The following is a 15,729-nucleotide window of genomic DNA, read 5'->3' on the forward strand; positions in this document are numbered from 1 at the left end:
AGAAAAAGGCTGTGCCAAAATAACAAGTGAGGAACCCAATCCTTATTTTCTTCAAACAATAGTTGAATTAACCAAACCACCTTCACAATGGCTTAATACTTTGGAAAACATCGAAGTAATTCCAAAAAATTCAAGCTGATTGCACTCTTCAACCAAAGCTGGATGCAAAAACAACCAACAATATCATGTCTCAAAACCAAGTAAACGAAATTTTGACATTAAACTATAAATAATTCAATATATTGGTGTTTCACAAACCAAATCAAGTTGAATAAAAACAATAACAAAAGTGGAAGCGTATTTGTGTTTATTTTGTTGATGAATCCAACATAGGATTGGTCGTCTTCCGAGTGATACGCATGAAATCTTAGAGAAAAAACACATGTTTCTTGTTTGTTACTTTTGATTTATTGGAACCTATTATTAAGCTAATTCATATGAATTCACGAGTCAATAAATTTACCATACTAATTGGGTCATTCTATGAATTTTGAGACATCCCTCCCTCCAATGAACAATACAAATCAGAAAAAATGAACTCAAGCAGTTGGGTGGTAATATGAAAATTACATTTTTTTGCATAATTTCAGAGAGTTCCCTTTATTAGTTTTGGATTCGTCCCCTACAACAGCGGAAAAGGGCCCACCGGTGGTGAGCACACCAATCAGATAACATAACCCAACGAGTGGAAGACACAAGAGATGACGTGTCGAGAGTCTGTGGGTCCCCTCATCAACTCTTCAACCAATCACCTCAGCACAACTCAACTATGATAAAAATAGATTTTTACTACTAAAATAAGCCGATTTCAGTAGAAAATTAAATAATTTCACGAATTTGTGCAGGCTGCTGAACGACAATATACGTATATATGTATTTGATTCTGGTGAGAAGCGACGAGTGTGGAAGTGAGAGAGATGGAAGAGATTGGTTTTTTGGGGTTGGGTATAATGGGCAAAGCCATGTCTATGAATTTGTTGAGCCACGGCTTTAAGGTTACTGTATGGAACCGCACTCTCTCGCGGGTAAAAACCACTTCCTCTTGTTTAGATTTAAAAGTGGAGTGACATCGTTCGCTACTTTGTTCTAATTTTACTTTTTGATGCAATGGTTATGTGATGTGATTTGATAGCATTTCGGTGTTTGTTTAGTTTGATATCTACTTATGATTAATTGCAATTTTGAATACATTGGATTTTGTGTAATTAATCTGTATAACGACTAAGTTGGAGAGCTGGGACTTTGATGGAATTTAATTGGTTTATATCTCTGCCAAATGAAAAGGAATTTTAGTATGAATGGTATTTCCTTTTGTTGATTTCCATTGGTTTGCTCATTGCAGAGATATCTCCTATGAGCCTATTAGTTGTGTATTCCTGTAGTGTTGATGAATCTCAATTAATGAGCTCCACACATAGTTTCACTTTTGCCATTGATGGAGAGGGAACATGAACCGAGTAAGCGAATAATAGCTTCACGGAGAGTTGGTTTAATCCGATCACTGCAGTTTAGTACTTTTCTATGTAGATTGGAATTTCCTGTAGGAAGTAAAGCGGGCTAGTTTTATATGCTAGTTCTCTACATGACAGATGAATCTTATTTTATATGCTGTTATAGAAAAATTATGTTCTTTTCCAATTTTGTTTTGTTGTATGCATCATGTTCAGCTTCTTATTCCTTAAAGCTTATACGCAGAATGTGGAGAAATGCAATAATTAGTTGGTTTACTTCCAATATTGCAAGGCAGTTTAAGTGCTAAGACATAACTTGTGTTACAGTGTGACGAGTTAGTCGAGCATGGAGCAACTATAGGAGAAACTCCTGCAGCAGTAATTAAGAAATGCAAGTACACCATAGCAATGCTGTCTGATCCTGCTGCAGCTCTATCAGTTAGTCAAATATGCTCTTGTATTCTTGGGTTGTTGCTATTTCATGTCGACTATCTTAGTTGATAATCCCTGTCAAACAGGTGGTTTTTGATAAAGATGGTGTTCTAGAGCAAATTGGTACCGGAAAAAACTACATTGACATGTCAACTGTTGATGCTGAGACTTCGTCCAAAATTAGTGAGGTTTGAATTGCCAGCCTTTCATATTTTTTCTTTTTTTGTATAATTAAAGATGAAATATTCGTTTACTCTTACTTCCATAATACAGTTCATTAAACCTTAGAAACTTTGCATTACAATATGAAGCATTATGACCTACAACACTTGAAATGAAGCACAAACTAGCTACATGCAAGACATTGTGTGAAACCTGAACCACTCCCTTCATTTGATTATCAAACATTCAGCATTTTTCAAGAATCAAGTTTGGGGTTATGAATCATACGACTTATCAATTTTAGTCGCTTAGAATGAGGATTACCATCTTTGAGCTAGCAAAGAAAATACTAAGGTATGTTAGAAATACCATTAAAGTACATCTTATGAATTGTTTAAATGAGAAATAGAAGCCATTGGTGTAGCTCCATAACTTTTGGAATGCACTCATATTCAATGTACAAAAGTAGAAATAGGAAGAAAAAAAAGGTTCATCCTCTCATCTCTCATTGTTTGGTGGTACTTTCCAGGCAATTACATCAAAGGGCGGTTGCTTCCTGGAAGCTCCAGTATCAGGTAGCAAAAAGCCTGCTGAGGATGGTCAGCTGGTAATCCTTGCTGCTGGAGAAAGGGTGAGAAATATTTTGTTGAGTGCGTCGGCTAGAACTATATGCCCTCTGCTACTTTATGTTCTCTGATACCACAGGGCAGAACAATTTATGTTCTGTGGTGAATATTACATTTCATCTGCCATTTGTTCAAAATTGTAGGCGTTATATGATGCAGCCCTGCCTGTATTCGACGTATTGGGGAAAAAATCTTTTTTCCTAGGGCAAGTCGGCAATGGAGCTAAAATGAAGCTTGTTGTCAACATGACTATGGGCAGGTACAATGGTTCTTTCACCTCCTGATAGCATTACTAGCATTTTTCCATTATTTTTATTGTTCCATTAATACTGCAGATAATATCCTTGAACTAACTCCATTACAGATAATATCTGCCTGATTTCACGTCTAATTTTGTATCTTCTGTGTATGGCTTTATATTGGTATTGAGAAGTATAGACTGAAAGAAAGAGATTATCAGATAACTAAAACCGTAGTACATATTCTTCTAGTTAAACATCAAATAAGGTAAGGTCAAAATTGCAAGATAATATGTTTCAAGAAACTGAAAAAATGTACCCCAAGTACATCTTGCCTAATTGTACGCTGCATATTTATAGATGATTAGCTGGATAAATCACACTCTATTTCTTCAACGCAGCATGATGAATGCATTTTCTGAAGGAATTGTCTTGGCCGACAAAAGTGGACTGAACCCTCAAACTCTTCTTGACGTATTGGTGAGGCAAAGAAAGATAAATACATCTCGGAACATCTTTCTCATATACTACTGGAGCACGTCTTTAAGGAGACTTCTTTAGCTTTAACTTTTTCGTGGCATTCTCTGGCAGGATCTCGGTGCTATTGCGAACCCCATGTTCAAAATGAAGGGACCATCTATGATTCAGGGCAGTTACCCCCCTGCATTCCCTCTGAAACATCAGCAGAAAGATATGAGGTTAGCTCTCGCCCTTGGGGACGAAAACTCAGTTGCGATGCCAGTGGCAGCTGCTTCTAATGAGGTACATGAAACTAGTTAACCTGCATTCTTGTGAGTATTCTAACTGTTCATTGTCGCAGTATTAACTAACACTAAACAGTTTTGTTATATAACAGCGGTATGCATTCCTATATACATGTATTCTGTCTTTCTAAATATTTTTCTGGGTGATCAGGCATTCAAGAAGGCTAGAAGCATGGGACTAGGCGACCTTGACTTCTCCGCTGTGCATGAGACTGTTGCTTCTGGCAAAGGCTCATCATAATTCTATCATATAATCTGCATTCGCCTCAAACTTCACTGCTGCTGGTTTTGTCAATTGGTCGTGGAATAATTTGCAGAATGTCAGACGATGCTTAGAAGCAGTGACCATGTTAGTACTGATGTTTGCAGTTTATCAATTTAAGATTAAGATGATGGAAACATTTAAGATTTGCTTTGATACATCGAAAAGAGCTTGTGAGAAATTGGTGCAATTGTTCAGGTCTTTGTGCGAGTGATTCTTGCTTTTTCCTTTCGTTTTTCAGGCAGGGGAGTTTTTTTAGTATTAAAGTAGGCGTTTGCTAAAGTAAAATAACACTGATCTATCATCCAAAAAATTAACACCACAAGAGGTCTCAAACTGATATTACAGTTGTAGAATACAAGATAAAGCAGAAACGTCACGAGTCTGGATTACCTATGTCGAGCCAAACCACTTTTGTACATAACAATGCAATACACGGTCCATAAAAGAGTGCAGATTTTCCCTTGTCTAATCAGAGAGCTTTAGTAGCTGATCCTTATCTAGTAATCTCCTCATTTCCTCAGACTTCTTCGGTTTGAATATATTCTCCTTGTAGAATTTAAGTTCTGCTATGCTTTCCTTGATGTCATCCATTGCTCTGTGTTTATTTTCCTTTTGAGGAGCCTTTCTACGGTCTAGCAAAACATATAAGGTATTGCACATTGAGTTGGAGGGAATCAAGTCGTCTCTTAAGTAAAAGTAAAAATGCAACTAAAAAAAGTAGAAATTTGCATCTCCTGTCCTCATAGGATTGGAGGGTAATTTTGAAGGAGTCATTATACAAACACCAGAGTGGAATGATAGTTGGGTGCAGGTGCGAAAATAAAAAAGAAATTCATGCTGTTATTTGGTAGAATTAGAGATAATTGAGATACCTCTTGGGTACCATCGAAGACATAATGCCTTGATACTGCTGACATCAACAAGATTGTGAGAGAAAAGGGCAGCCAAATCTGGCATGTATTTCTACAACAGCAAAATATGATAATGAGAGTTGTAACAAAAAATAATTCAAAAGGTCAAATAAGCGAGAAAGGCATTACATTAGCAAGTTAACATGTACAATCCAACTATAGTACTTTAGAATACTATTAAATAATTATGACGCTAAAAAGCCAATTGAATTTTCCTTACCCTTAAGAATATAAGATCCATGTAGACAGAATTTCCAGCAAGCAGAGGTGTATATGCTGTGCCGGTGTGTCTCTTCACAAATTCAATGACCTATAGAGAGGGGGGGGGGGGATGAAAAGAGAGAACAAAACAAAAGACACACAGAGACAATTAGTTTCATAAGAAAAATGAAACATAATTAGACTATCCAGATTCCATGACAAATGTTAAAAAAAACAAAGACACGGTAAAAATAGTGTATTGTCAGATTACATTGGGTAGTTGCACAGGAGATGCTGAAGAAGTCATATAGATCTCTTTTTTTGAAGTATTAACTCCCTCCATCCCATTTTAAATGTCTCACTTCTGATATGGGTCGTCGCATTTCGTTTTTTAAGTAAGAATTTTGTGGGCCATATCCACTTTTTAACACTACACATGGCCCATGGGTGGGTGGAGCAGTATCACTTAAAATTTAAAAAACGTTCTCTTAAATCGTGTCCAAAACAATTAGATGTAAAAATGGGACAAATGGAATGTTTGAGATGTGAAGAATGAAGTTAAAGCACAAACACTTGCAGATTGTAATGCTGGTATAAGTGTTTTGGGATCAGATACTGATGCTGCTAGCTAGCTAGCCACAGTTTATATCAGAAGCAGAGAACAATAATGTGCTGCGTAGAACAATAAAATAGTCATATGTGGAAAAGTACACATATATATAAGAGAAAAATAGTAGGTATGTTTCATTACTTAACAAAGCACATATATATAGTACAAGAGACTAAGCAAGTCTAGGACACATAACCAACGTGGGATAGTTATTCTATAACAAGCTGCATAAAAGATGATGTCTAGTTCATTTCTCCTACATACTTGGGTGGGGTCAGACACCCACATAACTTTTTGGGTGGATATAATCGTAGAGTAAGCAAACCCCTATGAGAGTGCAACTTGAATTCTTGCACACTTCTTGCATAATATGTCAATGTCAAGTATGGCAATGATATAAGATCTGTTTATCGAATAAGAGTTAACAAAGTGATACCTGATTTTCAGCTTCTTGTTCGCTTATTGTACTTTGAAGGACCCTCTCGGTCAAACCTAAGCAACAAGAGAGATTGTGTAACTAGCAATGGAGCTTCAGATCAATCATATATGCAACTTCAGAAATCAGACAACAGATACCATTTTGGTCTAAGAGCCCACTTTCAGAAATAGAGTACAAATTAATGCTAATCTTTGTGTAGTTCATTTTCAAAAATGACACCAAAAACCAGTAAATGAATGTCATATCTGAACACATTCATTGGCTTAAACTATTACTATGCCTATTTTCACAACAAAAAATGGTCACAGTGAGCAGAAAAGATAACCCAGATAAATGGAGCAGTGTTTAAGAAGAATATAAGTTGTTGAAGTTTTAGTCAGGATGTTTCAGTTTCAAGGTTAGAACAAGTTACATACCACTCTCTCCATGGTGTTCTTGGCACCATTCTCCCATTTTATCAAGACACTCCTTTGGTTGATGAATAACTAAATCTGGACCCTTTTGAAAGAAAAATAGAAACAATTAGTAATGCAATGCAGGTGTGTGAACAATTGGCTATATCACAAAGATAAGACATCAGCTTTAAGGAAAACAAGCAATAAAAGAGATAAATTCATCTATGAAAAGAATATCACTAGTAAGTACTAGTATCCTTCACCTCTTGGGAGCCTTACCTCAATGGACTTGGTCAAATTTCCATTTGTAATAATGCAAGCAATCTCCAGGATCCTATCAACTTCAATGTTTAAACCTACATATCACCAAAAAGAGAGAAGTTCTCAGCCAATATCTATAAGCATCTTCCTCTTTTATTATGGTACACCTTTATGCCTGTTCAAAAAATAAGAGCATGGCAATCAGGCAAATACACAAAGTAAACCAGAAAGTTTTTTCTACAGTTGCTGAAAACATTACCAGCATAACTCGGGGTCAGATTCCTATAAAATGATGATTTAGAGATGTATATGAGATGCCGAACCAGTGCAATAAAGTATAAACAGATATAAACACAGTACGTTCTCTATAGTGTCTATGTAAAATTTGATACCACTTGTTGGCATGACGAAAGATCCGGGGGCAGAATCGACAAGACTGAACATGAAAAATGGCCATGGGAAAGAGATGTGTACTGTACAGAGATGGAAGCTACAGACTAAATGAAGGAATAAGGTAAAAAGGGAACATCAGGAGGAGGCAGGTTAAAAAAAACTAACCTGGGGGATTGAGAGACGAACATCTAACTGAGGTAATTTTTTCTTATACACTCGGGAGTCATCACTCAAGCATCTTCACCAAAACCTAGGCCAAATATGAACTCTAAGTTGCCATTTCAAAAAGAAGTTAACACCAAATCTATTAATCCAAAGGACTAACTTTAGTTGTTGAATCAACTTTCCATTCAAGAGTTGTGACAATGACCTGAGTGCTTTTAGACCACATAAGATAGATCTTAACCAAAATGTGAATCAATATGGTAGGCATCCCCATTAATAAGAAAGTAGGACACAAAACCAAAGTATGATACTGAATTTCTAAGTCCCTTCTTGGTATGATGGAAATGAAAAGTAATTCCTACTTCCATTCTATTCATTTGCTTGGTATGATGGAATGAAAATGCAAAGGAAATGGAAAAAAATTGTCATTTCATTCCTATCTTCATTCCATTCCATCATACCAAGAAGGGCTTAAGACTTTCACTAGAAGATCAGCTCCCTGGTTCAGTTTAATTTAATCAAATTCAAATCATACCCGTGCAAAATCTGTAAATAAATACAAGTCCAAAAAAAACGAACAATTATTCGTTTGAATCTCACCAGTCATTTCCAGGTCAATCCACACGAGTGGCATCTTGTAATCTCCCACAATACTTTCTGAGCTTTGTTGATACACACTCTCTTTTTCCAACAGTGTTCCATCTTCTAAGCCATTGTCTACTCCCTTCCCACTATCTGCATCACAAAGTGGCTCTAATCGACAATTTATACGACAAACACAATGTGTTACAGCTGCATCTTGCTATGTTTTAAGTAATTTTACACAATTCAAAACTATGCACTTATTTCAATCAGCTTAAAGGAAAAACTTTTGTGTAGCTTCGGTTACTAAAACCTTCCAAGATGAAACGACAAAACAACTACGGGGAAAATCAAACCTCTCGTTTCACAACCATCAGCGGCGATGGTGGCAGTTAGATTGTGTTCCTTAGCATCTTCTGCGTCCAGCTCAAGCAGTGAAAATGAATTCGAGAGCCTGTCCATCTTACTTTTGATGATAACTGGTTGTTAATCGAGCCACCGCGGAAACAAATAACGAAAATAAATAAATAAATAATTAGTGAGTAAACCTAATGCAGACGCAGTAGAGAACTTCGTGTTAAGAGATCACGAAGAAGACATGCATTGGGTAATAGAAACAGTAAATCCAGCCCTAAATTAGATATTTTCATCAAGTTAAAGTGAGTGATAATGTCAAAATATTTTGATATTTCAGCGACGAAGAAAGATGGTGAAGAAAACCTGATTGGATTTGGCTTGATACGGCGGCGGTGGCCAAGTGATGAAGAATCGATAGTCGACTGTGATGATGGGGCGAATTTTTTATGGTGACAAATGCGGGTAAAAGAAAATATAGATCACGACACAAGGAATTACGTGGTTCGATTTACTGAGGTAAATCTACGTCCACGGGAAGAAAGGAGGGCAAGATTGTATTGCTTGATCTGGTTTACAGCTTACAAATACAGACTTGCTATATGATCTTTGATGTCTAGAGAGCTTTTTTTCTCCCCTGTCTATCTGATCTAAGTTCTATTTATACATTGAACTAAGATCGTGGCTTGCATCACCACTAACTAGGTCGTGGCTTACATCATCACTAATTAGGTCGTGGCTTACATCATCACTAATTAGGTCGTGGCTTACATCATCACTAATTAGGTCGTGGATGTCGTGGAGGTCATGAGATCCTGCATGGGTCCACTATCTCCCAGTTCGGTTGAATACTGAGACCGAACTGCTGAACTATTGCCGAGCAGCTTTTGCCGATCTGAGAGTAGAGCTTGATTGGTCGGCTTTTACCGAGCTGTAGGCTGGGGCCGAACTCTTTGGTAATGCCGAACTGATACTCTTCCTTGGGCTTTGGGCTGATGGGCCGTCACTGCTATTGGGCTTGTTTAGTATGTACCCCATCACTACCCCCCCGAAAAGTGAAGTGAATCACTTCGGCGAAGCGAGTCACTTCGGCATTCTGGATAAAGGTACGGGGGAGGCTGACGTCAGGGGACGTGCCTTGCGCGTGACTGCATTAAATGCGACAGTAAAAACCGGCCGTTGAATCCTGAAAAGGTGGGAGTCGAAACGGTGCGATGATTTTGAAATCTTCTCCGAATCTGATAAATACGTCCTTTCTTCATCATTTGAACACTTTTGCTATTGCTTCTTCTGCATTCTCTCTCTTTTGCGTAAAAATTTCCTTCCGCTTTCAAGAATTTCTTCAGAATTTCTTCAGACTTTCAAAGAGTAAGAACCATGTCTTCTTCTTCTTCTTCTGAGTCAGGTAGCGGTAGGAAAGGGGGTAAGGGGTCTTCTAGCCGGAAAGAATCCGGGGAGAAGACCGTAGAGTATTTTCACAGCATCTTGAGTAAGGATACTGTGATATCCTTACACGAAAAATATTTTTTTCCTGGGGGGAAGGTTGCGATTCCCGACGACCTTCATAGGGCTGACTCGCCGCCGGAGGGTTACGCCACCGTTTATGAAGCCGGCTTGGAATGCGGGCTTCGTTTCCCTCTTCCCCCTGCCTTTGTAGAGCTGCTAGATTTTTTTCAACTCCCTTTAGGTCAGGTGACTCCGAACTCTTGGAGGCACTTATCGGCCTTTGCTGCCGAACTGCGTAGGCTAGATAAGGATCTGTCTCTGAGGGCAATCCTTAATTTCTTCCAGTTTAAGAGGAAGGGATCTTGGTTTTACTTGATCCCTTTACAGCCCTTTAGAGCCTTTTGTAAAACCAAATGGCCGAAATGGCAAAATCGCTTCTTTTTTTATAATAGGACAGCGGCTCCGGGCTTTCCCTGGAGAGGGCCGAAGTCCGTGATTCCTCATCCTCGGTTAGAACCGTTGGACGAGCTCGAGGGCGAGCTCAATAAGATTCCTATGATTAGGAAGCAGTACCTGGAGTCTGAGCTCGTCAAGGGCGACTTCGTGTTCGACTCCTCGTCTTCGGACGAAGAGACTGAGGGTGAGGAATTCTTTTTTATGCATTACTGCCTTGACGACGAAAACTAACCTTGTTTTCTTGCTTTTTGGCAGTGAACTTGCTAAACAAGCTCGGTCGCAAATCCTCCGAATCTAAGGAACCGGAGAGGCCGAAAACCACCAGCTCGGCGTCTGATGCCGAGAAGAATCCGAAGAGGCAAAAGACCTCTTCGGATCCAAAGAAGCCGGAGTCGACTTCGGCAAGGGGGAAGGGGAGGATTCAGAAACCCCCAAGAGCGCCAGAGAAAGACGTGGTCTTGGCGCCTCCTTCGGAACATATCTGTGAGTCCTTTTTATGGCCCACGGACTTCGCCGAGGTGAATTCTCTTTTTGATTTTCTGGCCTTGCTTTTTTCCTGTATTTTTTGTGGCCCCTCGGTTGACTTTTTCCTTTTTCCATTTTCAGAGGAACGATATGCTCTCCAAGCTCGTCGCCGTTGAACTCTCCAAAGCGTCCAACGATTATGCTGAGATGCAGAGGAAGTTGGCGGCTGCTCGTCACCAGGCCGAACAGGCTAAGGCAGACTTTGAGAAGGCCAGAGCTGCTAGGATCTCGGCCCAGGATGAAGCCCAGTTTGCCAAAAACCAGCTCGTCATCCAGCGAGAGCAGACGAAACGGAGGGATGCTGCCGCCGTGGTTGCCCAAGGGGAGGTTCTCCGTGCTTTCGCGGAGAAACTCTTTCTGAGCAATCAATTTTCGGCCTTTGTCGGTGATCTGCTGAAACTGATGACCGATAATGCCGAGCAGGGGCCCGAAGTCGTCCTGCCGCTGTACGGCCGAGAGATAGCAGCTCGTCTCCAGAGTCTGCCGCTCCTTGAGGAGCTTGCTTCGTCCTCAGTCCTGCTTTCTGCTGACCGAGTTCGTAGTTGCCGAGCTGACCGGGACGAGAATATGGAGGCTATCTTTGCCTCCTTAGGGCCAGTTTCACCCGCTCCAATTTTCCACGGAGAGGGTGAGACCGAGCAGCTTGATCAGCAGACCGGAGACAGGCAGGCCGAGCAAGAGGTGCTGCTGATCGGTGATGGGGGCACCGAGCAGGCTGGGGGGAGCAGGGAGGCCGAGGCTGAAGCTGAGGCAGACAAGGAGAAGGAAGCTGAACCTCACCGAGGAGCCGGAGACGAAGCTGGCGGAGTATGATTTCGTCTCCCTTCTCTTAGTTTAGTTTCTTCCTTCTTGTAAAATGGCCTTGAAGCCCTCCTTGTGTAAAAAATTTTTTTCTTATGAATGAAAAAATTCTTCTTTCTACACTTGTGTCTTCGTATAGCTTTTCGTACTCTCTTTTACTCCTGTTGTGGTTTACTACCTGCTCAGTAAAATGAAATGCCGAACTGACATAGCTGCTTTGTATTCTTAACTCTTAAGGAGCTGGAGGTACTTCACTGGAAGCGGCTGTACTCTTCCGCTTTAGACGAAGCTGAGAAAAAAGCCATAGCTGACCAGATGAAGAATGACGAACTCTTGGCTTGTTTAGTGAAGCTGGAGGCCGACAATAAGGACTTAGAGTCCGAAAAGAAAGATCTGGAGGCCGAGCTGAACACTGCCGTCGCTGAGAGGACTGCGTATGAGGATTTCATCTGCAGGCGCGGGGGAATGACCATCTCTGAAGTTCAGGAACGAGTTGACGAACTGTGGGAGGAATATCATGTACTCCGGAGGAACAATGCGCTGGAGAGCTCGGCTTGCCAACAAGTCGTGAAACCATTGCGGCGCTGGGCTTCTCGGTACGACATCATTCTTTCCCGGCGTCCCTCAATCGAGAGATTCCTTAGGCATTTCCCGCCAACAGATGGTCGCACTCCAGCTCAAACCCCTGATTCACTTGCTCAAAACCCTACTCCAAGTCAGCAACGAACTCAGGAACAGCCGGAGACGTCAAGACGAGGACGGACTGAAGTTCGCAGAGGAGCGGTGACTATGAGTGAGCAAGATCGGCAAATGATTCGTGAAGAGACTCTTCGCCGCCGAGGTGCTAGAGCTTCCCGGGCTCAGGGAAGAGGCGGTAGGTCGATTAGAGCATCTCGTCGACCTGCTTATTCTTCAGCTGCCCGGAATGGCCGAACTCGGCTTCACGAGGATTTTGTGAATAGATGGCTCAACTTTAGCAACCATGGACAGTAGAATAGTCCTTTGTAATGGTGTAACGCCTTCTCGTAGGGCAGCAGAATTATATGCCGAACAAGATTTAATAAATGAAATTTTCATTTCGCTTCTATCACTGCGTATTTACAGCTCAGCGAAAAAATTTCATCGTGCTCGTCCTCGGTCTTATGAAGTAAACTTCTTTGACCGAACTCGTCCTCAGTCTTATGAAGTAAGCTTCTTTGACCGGACTCGTCTTTGGTCTTATGAAGTAAACTTCTTTGACCGGACTTGGTCCTCGGTCTTATGAAATAAACTTCTTTGACCGGACTCGTCTTTGGTCTTATGAAGTAAACTTCTTTGACCGGACTTGGTCCTCGGTCTTATGAAATAAACTTCTTTGACCGGACTCGTCTTTGGTCTTATGAAGTAAATTTCTTTGACCGGACTTGGTCCTCGGTCTTATGAAATAAACTTCTTTGACCGGACTCGTCTTTGGTCTTATGAAGTAAACTTCTTTGACCGGACTTGGTCCTCGGTCTTATGAAATAAACTTCTTTGACCGGACTCGTCTTTGGTCTTATGAAGTAAACTTCTTTGACCGGACTTGGTCCTCGGTCTTATGAAATAAACTTCTTTGACCGGACTCGTCTTTGGTCTTATGAAGTAAACTTCTTTGACCGGACTCGTCTTTGGTCTTATGAAGTAAATTTCTTTGACCGGACTAAGCTTGTGTCCTAATTTGGCGAGTTTTATCGCTCGGATCGGACTTTCCCTTGTCCTAATTTGGGGATCGGACTTTCCCTTGTCCTAATTCGGCGAGTTTTATCGCGTGGATCGGACTTTCCCTTGTCCTAATTCGGCGAGTTTTATCGCGTGGATCGGACTTTCCCTTTGTTGCAGTTCGTTTCAGACGAACTGCTTGTTTCTTAAGCTGAATTGTGGTCTTGTATCCTCCTTAGAAGCTTGGACTCACAATCGTTGGCTTATATATGTTCTAAAAAGGGGATCAGCCTTCGAAGAACAAGATACCTCAGTAACATTTGTAAGAGACGACACGCACATAGACAGACAAAACGCACATAGACAAATAAAAAGGACGAACAAGATTTTAAACTTTTATAAAACAAGCACAAAGAACAAGTAAAAAACAAAGAAAGCACATACCTCTAGGACCGAACTAGACACAAGACTGACTGACCGGACTGTCTCTTACAAATGGAACTTCTTAAGGTTGGAAATGTGCCATGTTCGGGGTACTTGTTCTCCTGACACGTGAGTCAATTTGTAAGACCCTTTGCCGAGGACTTCTGACACCCGATATGGACCTTCCCATGTGGGTTCGAGTTTGCCCAGCTTTTCTGCTCGGCTTACTTCGTTGTTTCTCAAGACGAGATCTCCCACTTGAAATTGCAGCTTTTTCACCCTTTGGTTATAATACCGGGCTACTTGCTCCTTGTACTTGGCTGCTTTTATGCAGGCCAATTCTCTTCTTTCTTCGGTCAGATCTAGTTCGGCTCTCAGTCCGTCATCATTCATTTCTGAGGAGAAATTTAGAGTTCGGGGACTGGGTACGCCGATCTCAACCGGAATCACGGCTTCAGTGCCGTACACCAGACTGTACGGAGTTTTACCGTTGGAGGTTTTGGGTGTAATTCGGTAGGACCATAGGACTTGAGGGAGATTTTCTACCCATTGTCCTTTGGCTTGTTCTAACCGAGCTTTTAACCCTTTCACCAAGATACGGTTTGTTACCTCCGTTTGTCCGTTTGCTTGTGGGTGGGAGACCGAAGTGAACCGCTGTTGAATATTCAGCTCTTGGCACCAATTCTTGAATGTCTTGTCGGTGAACTGAGTCCCATTATCCGAAATGAGGATGTGGGGTATGCCAAATCGGCACACTATGTTCTTCCAGACGAAATCCAATGCCTTCGAGCTCGTTATCGTAGCTAATGGTTCAGCCTCCACCCACTTCGTGAAGTAATCCACGGCAACGATAAGGAATTTCATTTGCCGAGGAGCTTGTGGTAGTGGTCCTACTATGTCTATGCCCCATTGCATAAAAGGCCAAGGGCTTTGCATAGCACATAGATCGGTCTGCGGCATCCTTGGGATATTTGCATGGATTTGGCACTTCGTACATGTTTTGACGAGCTGCACTGCTTCTTGTACCAAAGTTGGCCAATAATATCCCCATCTCAGAACTTTTTTAGCTAAAGCTCTAGCTCCGATGTGGCTACCGCAAGATCCTTCATGAACTTCTCTAAGGATGTAGTCCGTCTCTTCTGGTCCTACACATCGCAATAACGGTTGAAGGTAGGACTTTCTGTATAGGACTCCTTCATGAAGTTCATACCGAAGTGCTCGGCATGTGATTTTCCGAGCTTCTCTCTTATCCTCGGGCAGTTGTCCTTGATCTAGATACTGTAAGATCGGCGTCATCCAGTTCGGCGAGCTGGTTACTGAATGTACCTCAGCTTCATCAATGCTTCGGTGTAGTAATTCCTCCACCTTTGAGCTCGGATATGAGGCCAACTTACTTAAAGTATCTGCTCGGCTGTTTTCCGCTCTGGGAATGCGGATTATCCGAAAATAAGAGAAACTTCGGCTAATGCTTTGCGCTTTGTCCAAGTATTTTTTATCCTCTCATCTCGGGCTTCACTTGTACCCAGCATGTGATTCACTATGACTTGTGAATCACAATGGATTTTGAGAGATTTGACAAATAGACTTTGCGCTAATTGAAGTCCGGCAAGGAGGGCTTCGTATTCGGCTTCGTTATTAGTAGTTGGGAATAAGAACCGAAGTGAATAAGTTACCTCGTGTCCGTCGGGAGCGATAAGTAGAATACCAGCTCCACTTCCCGTCTTATTCGAAGCTCCATCTACGAATCCACTCCAGCAGTCCGGCGGTTCTACTTCGGATTCCTGGGGCTGTGTTAGTTCGTCATTGGCAGGATTTTTCTGTTCGGCAATAACAGGGATTGCTTGATCGAACTTTGCCTCTGCAAGAAAATCTGCCAAGGCTTGTCCCTTGATGGCTTTCCGAGGTAGATATTCTATTGAGTGTTCTCCCAACTCTATGGCCCATTTGGCGATTCTGCCTGATGCTTCTGGCTTGGTCAAAACTTGCCGAAGTGGCAGATCGGTTAAGACGCATACCTTGTGAGCATAGAAGTATGGCCGCAGTCTCCTTGCTGCATTTACTAACGCCAGAGCAATTTTTTCCAGAGGTTGATACCTTGTTTCTGGACCTCTTAATGCTCGGCTTGTAAAGTAGATGGGAAGCTGCTTTAGG

At 41.4% G+C, this 15,729-nt stretch overlaps 2 protein-coding genes across 4 annotated transcripts; one reads left to right on the plus strand and one right to left on the minus strand.

The window, feature by feature from the left end:
- The first annotated feature begins 819 nt into the window (after positions 1-819).
- Positions 820-4,117, plus strand: LOC121741852 (glyoxylate/succinic semialdehyde reductase 1-like). The gene is made up of 8 exons (XM_042134781.1): positions 820-1,025; positions 1,779-1,889; positions 1,970-2,071; positions 2,575-2,676; positions 2,815-2,930; positions 3,312-3,390; positions 3,502-3,672; positions 3,826-4,117. The coding sequence occupies exons 1-8, from the start codon at positions 918-920 to the stop codon at positions 3,913-3,915; spliced, it is 879 nt and encodes a 292-aa protein (XP_041990715.1). The 5' UTR covers positions 820-917; the 3' UTR covers positions 3,916-4,117.
- Positions 4,118-4,214: 97 nt separating this feature from the next.
- Positions 4,215-8,693, minus strand: LOC121741853 (oligoribonuclease-like). 3 transcript variants are annotated; one of them, XM_042134782.1, is made up of 9 exons: positions 8,617-8,693; positions 8,253-8,375; positions 7,915-8,049; positions 6,775-6,851; positions 6,517-6,598; positions 6,098-6,153; positions 5,071-5,160; positions 4,812-4,902; positions 4,215-4,571 (listed from the first exon to the last, which is right to left on the minus strand). In XM_042134782.1, the coding sequence occupies exons 2-9, from the start codon at positions 8,356-8,358 to the stop codon at positions 4,405-4,407; spliced, it is 804 nt and encodes a 267-aa protein (XP_041990716.1). In that variant the 5' UTR covers positions 8,359-8,375; positions 8,617-8,693; the 3' UTR covers positions 4,215-4,404. The 3 variants fall into 3 exon arrangements, with proteins under 3 accessions (XP_041990716.1, XP_041990718.1, XP_041990717.1); XM_042134784.1 differs by lacking the exon at positions 8,617-8,693 and adding an exon at positions 8,445-8,610 and having other exon boundaries at positions 8,253-8,358; XM_042134783.1 differs by lacking the exon at positions 8,617-8,693 and adding an exon at positions 8,445-8,610 and having other exon boundaries at positions 8,253-8,362.
- Positions 8,694-15,729: the final 7,036 nt, after the last annotated feature.

Source organism: Salvia splendens, chromosome 7 (genome assembly GCF_004379255.2).
Source record: "Salvia splendens isolate huo1 chromosome 7, SspV2, whole genome shotgun sequence".
Classification (NCBI taxonomy): Eukaryota; Viridiplantae; Streptophyta; class Magnoliopsida; order Lamiales; family Lamiaceae; genus Salvia; species Salvia splendens.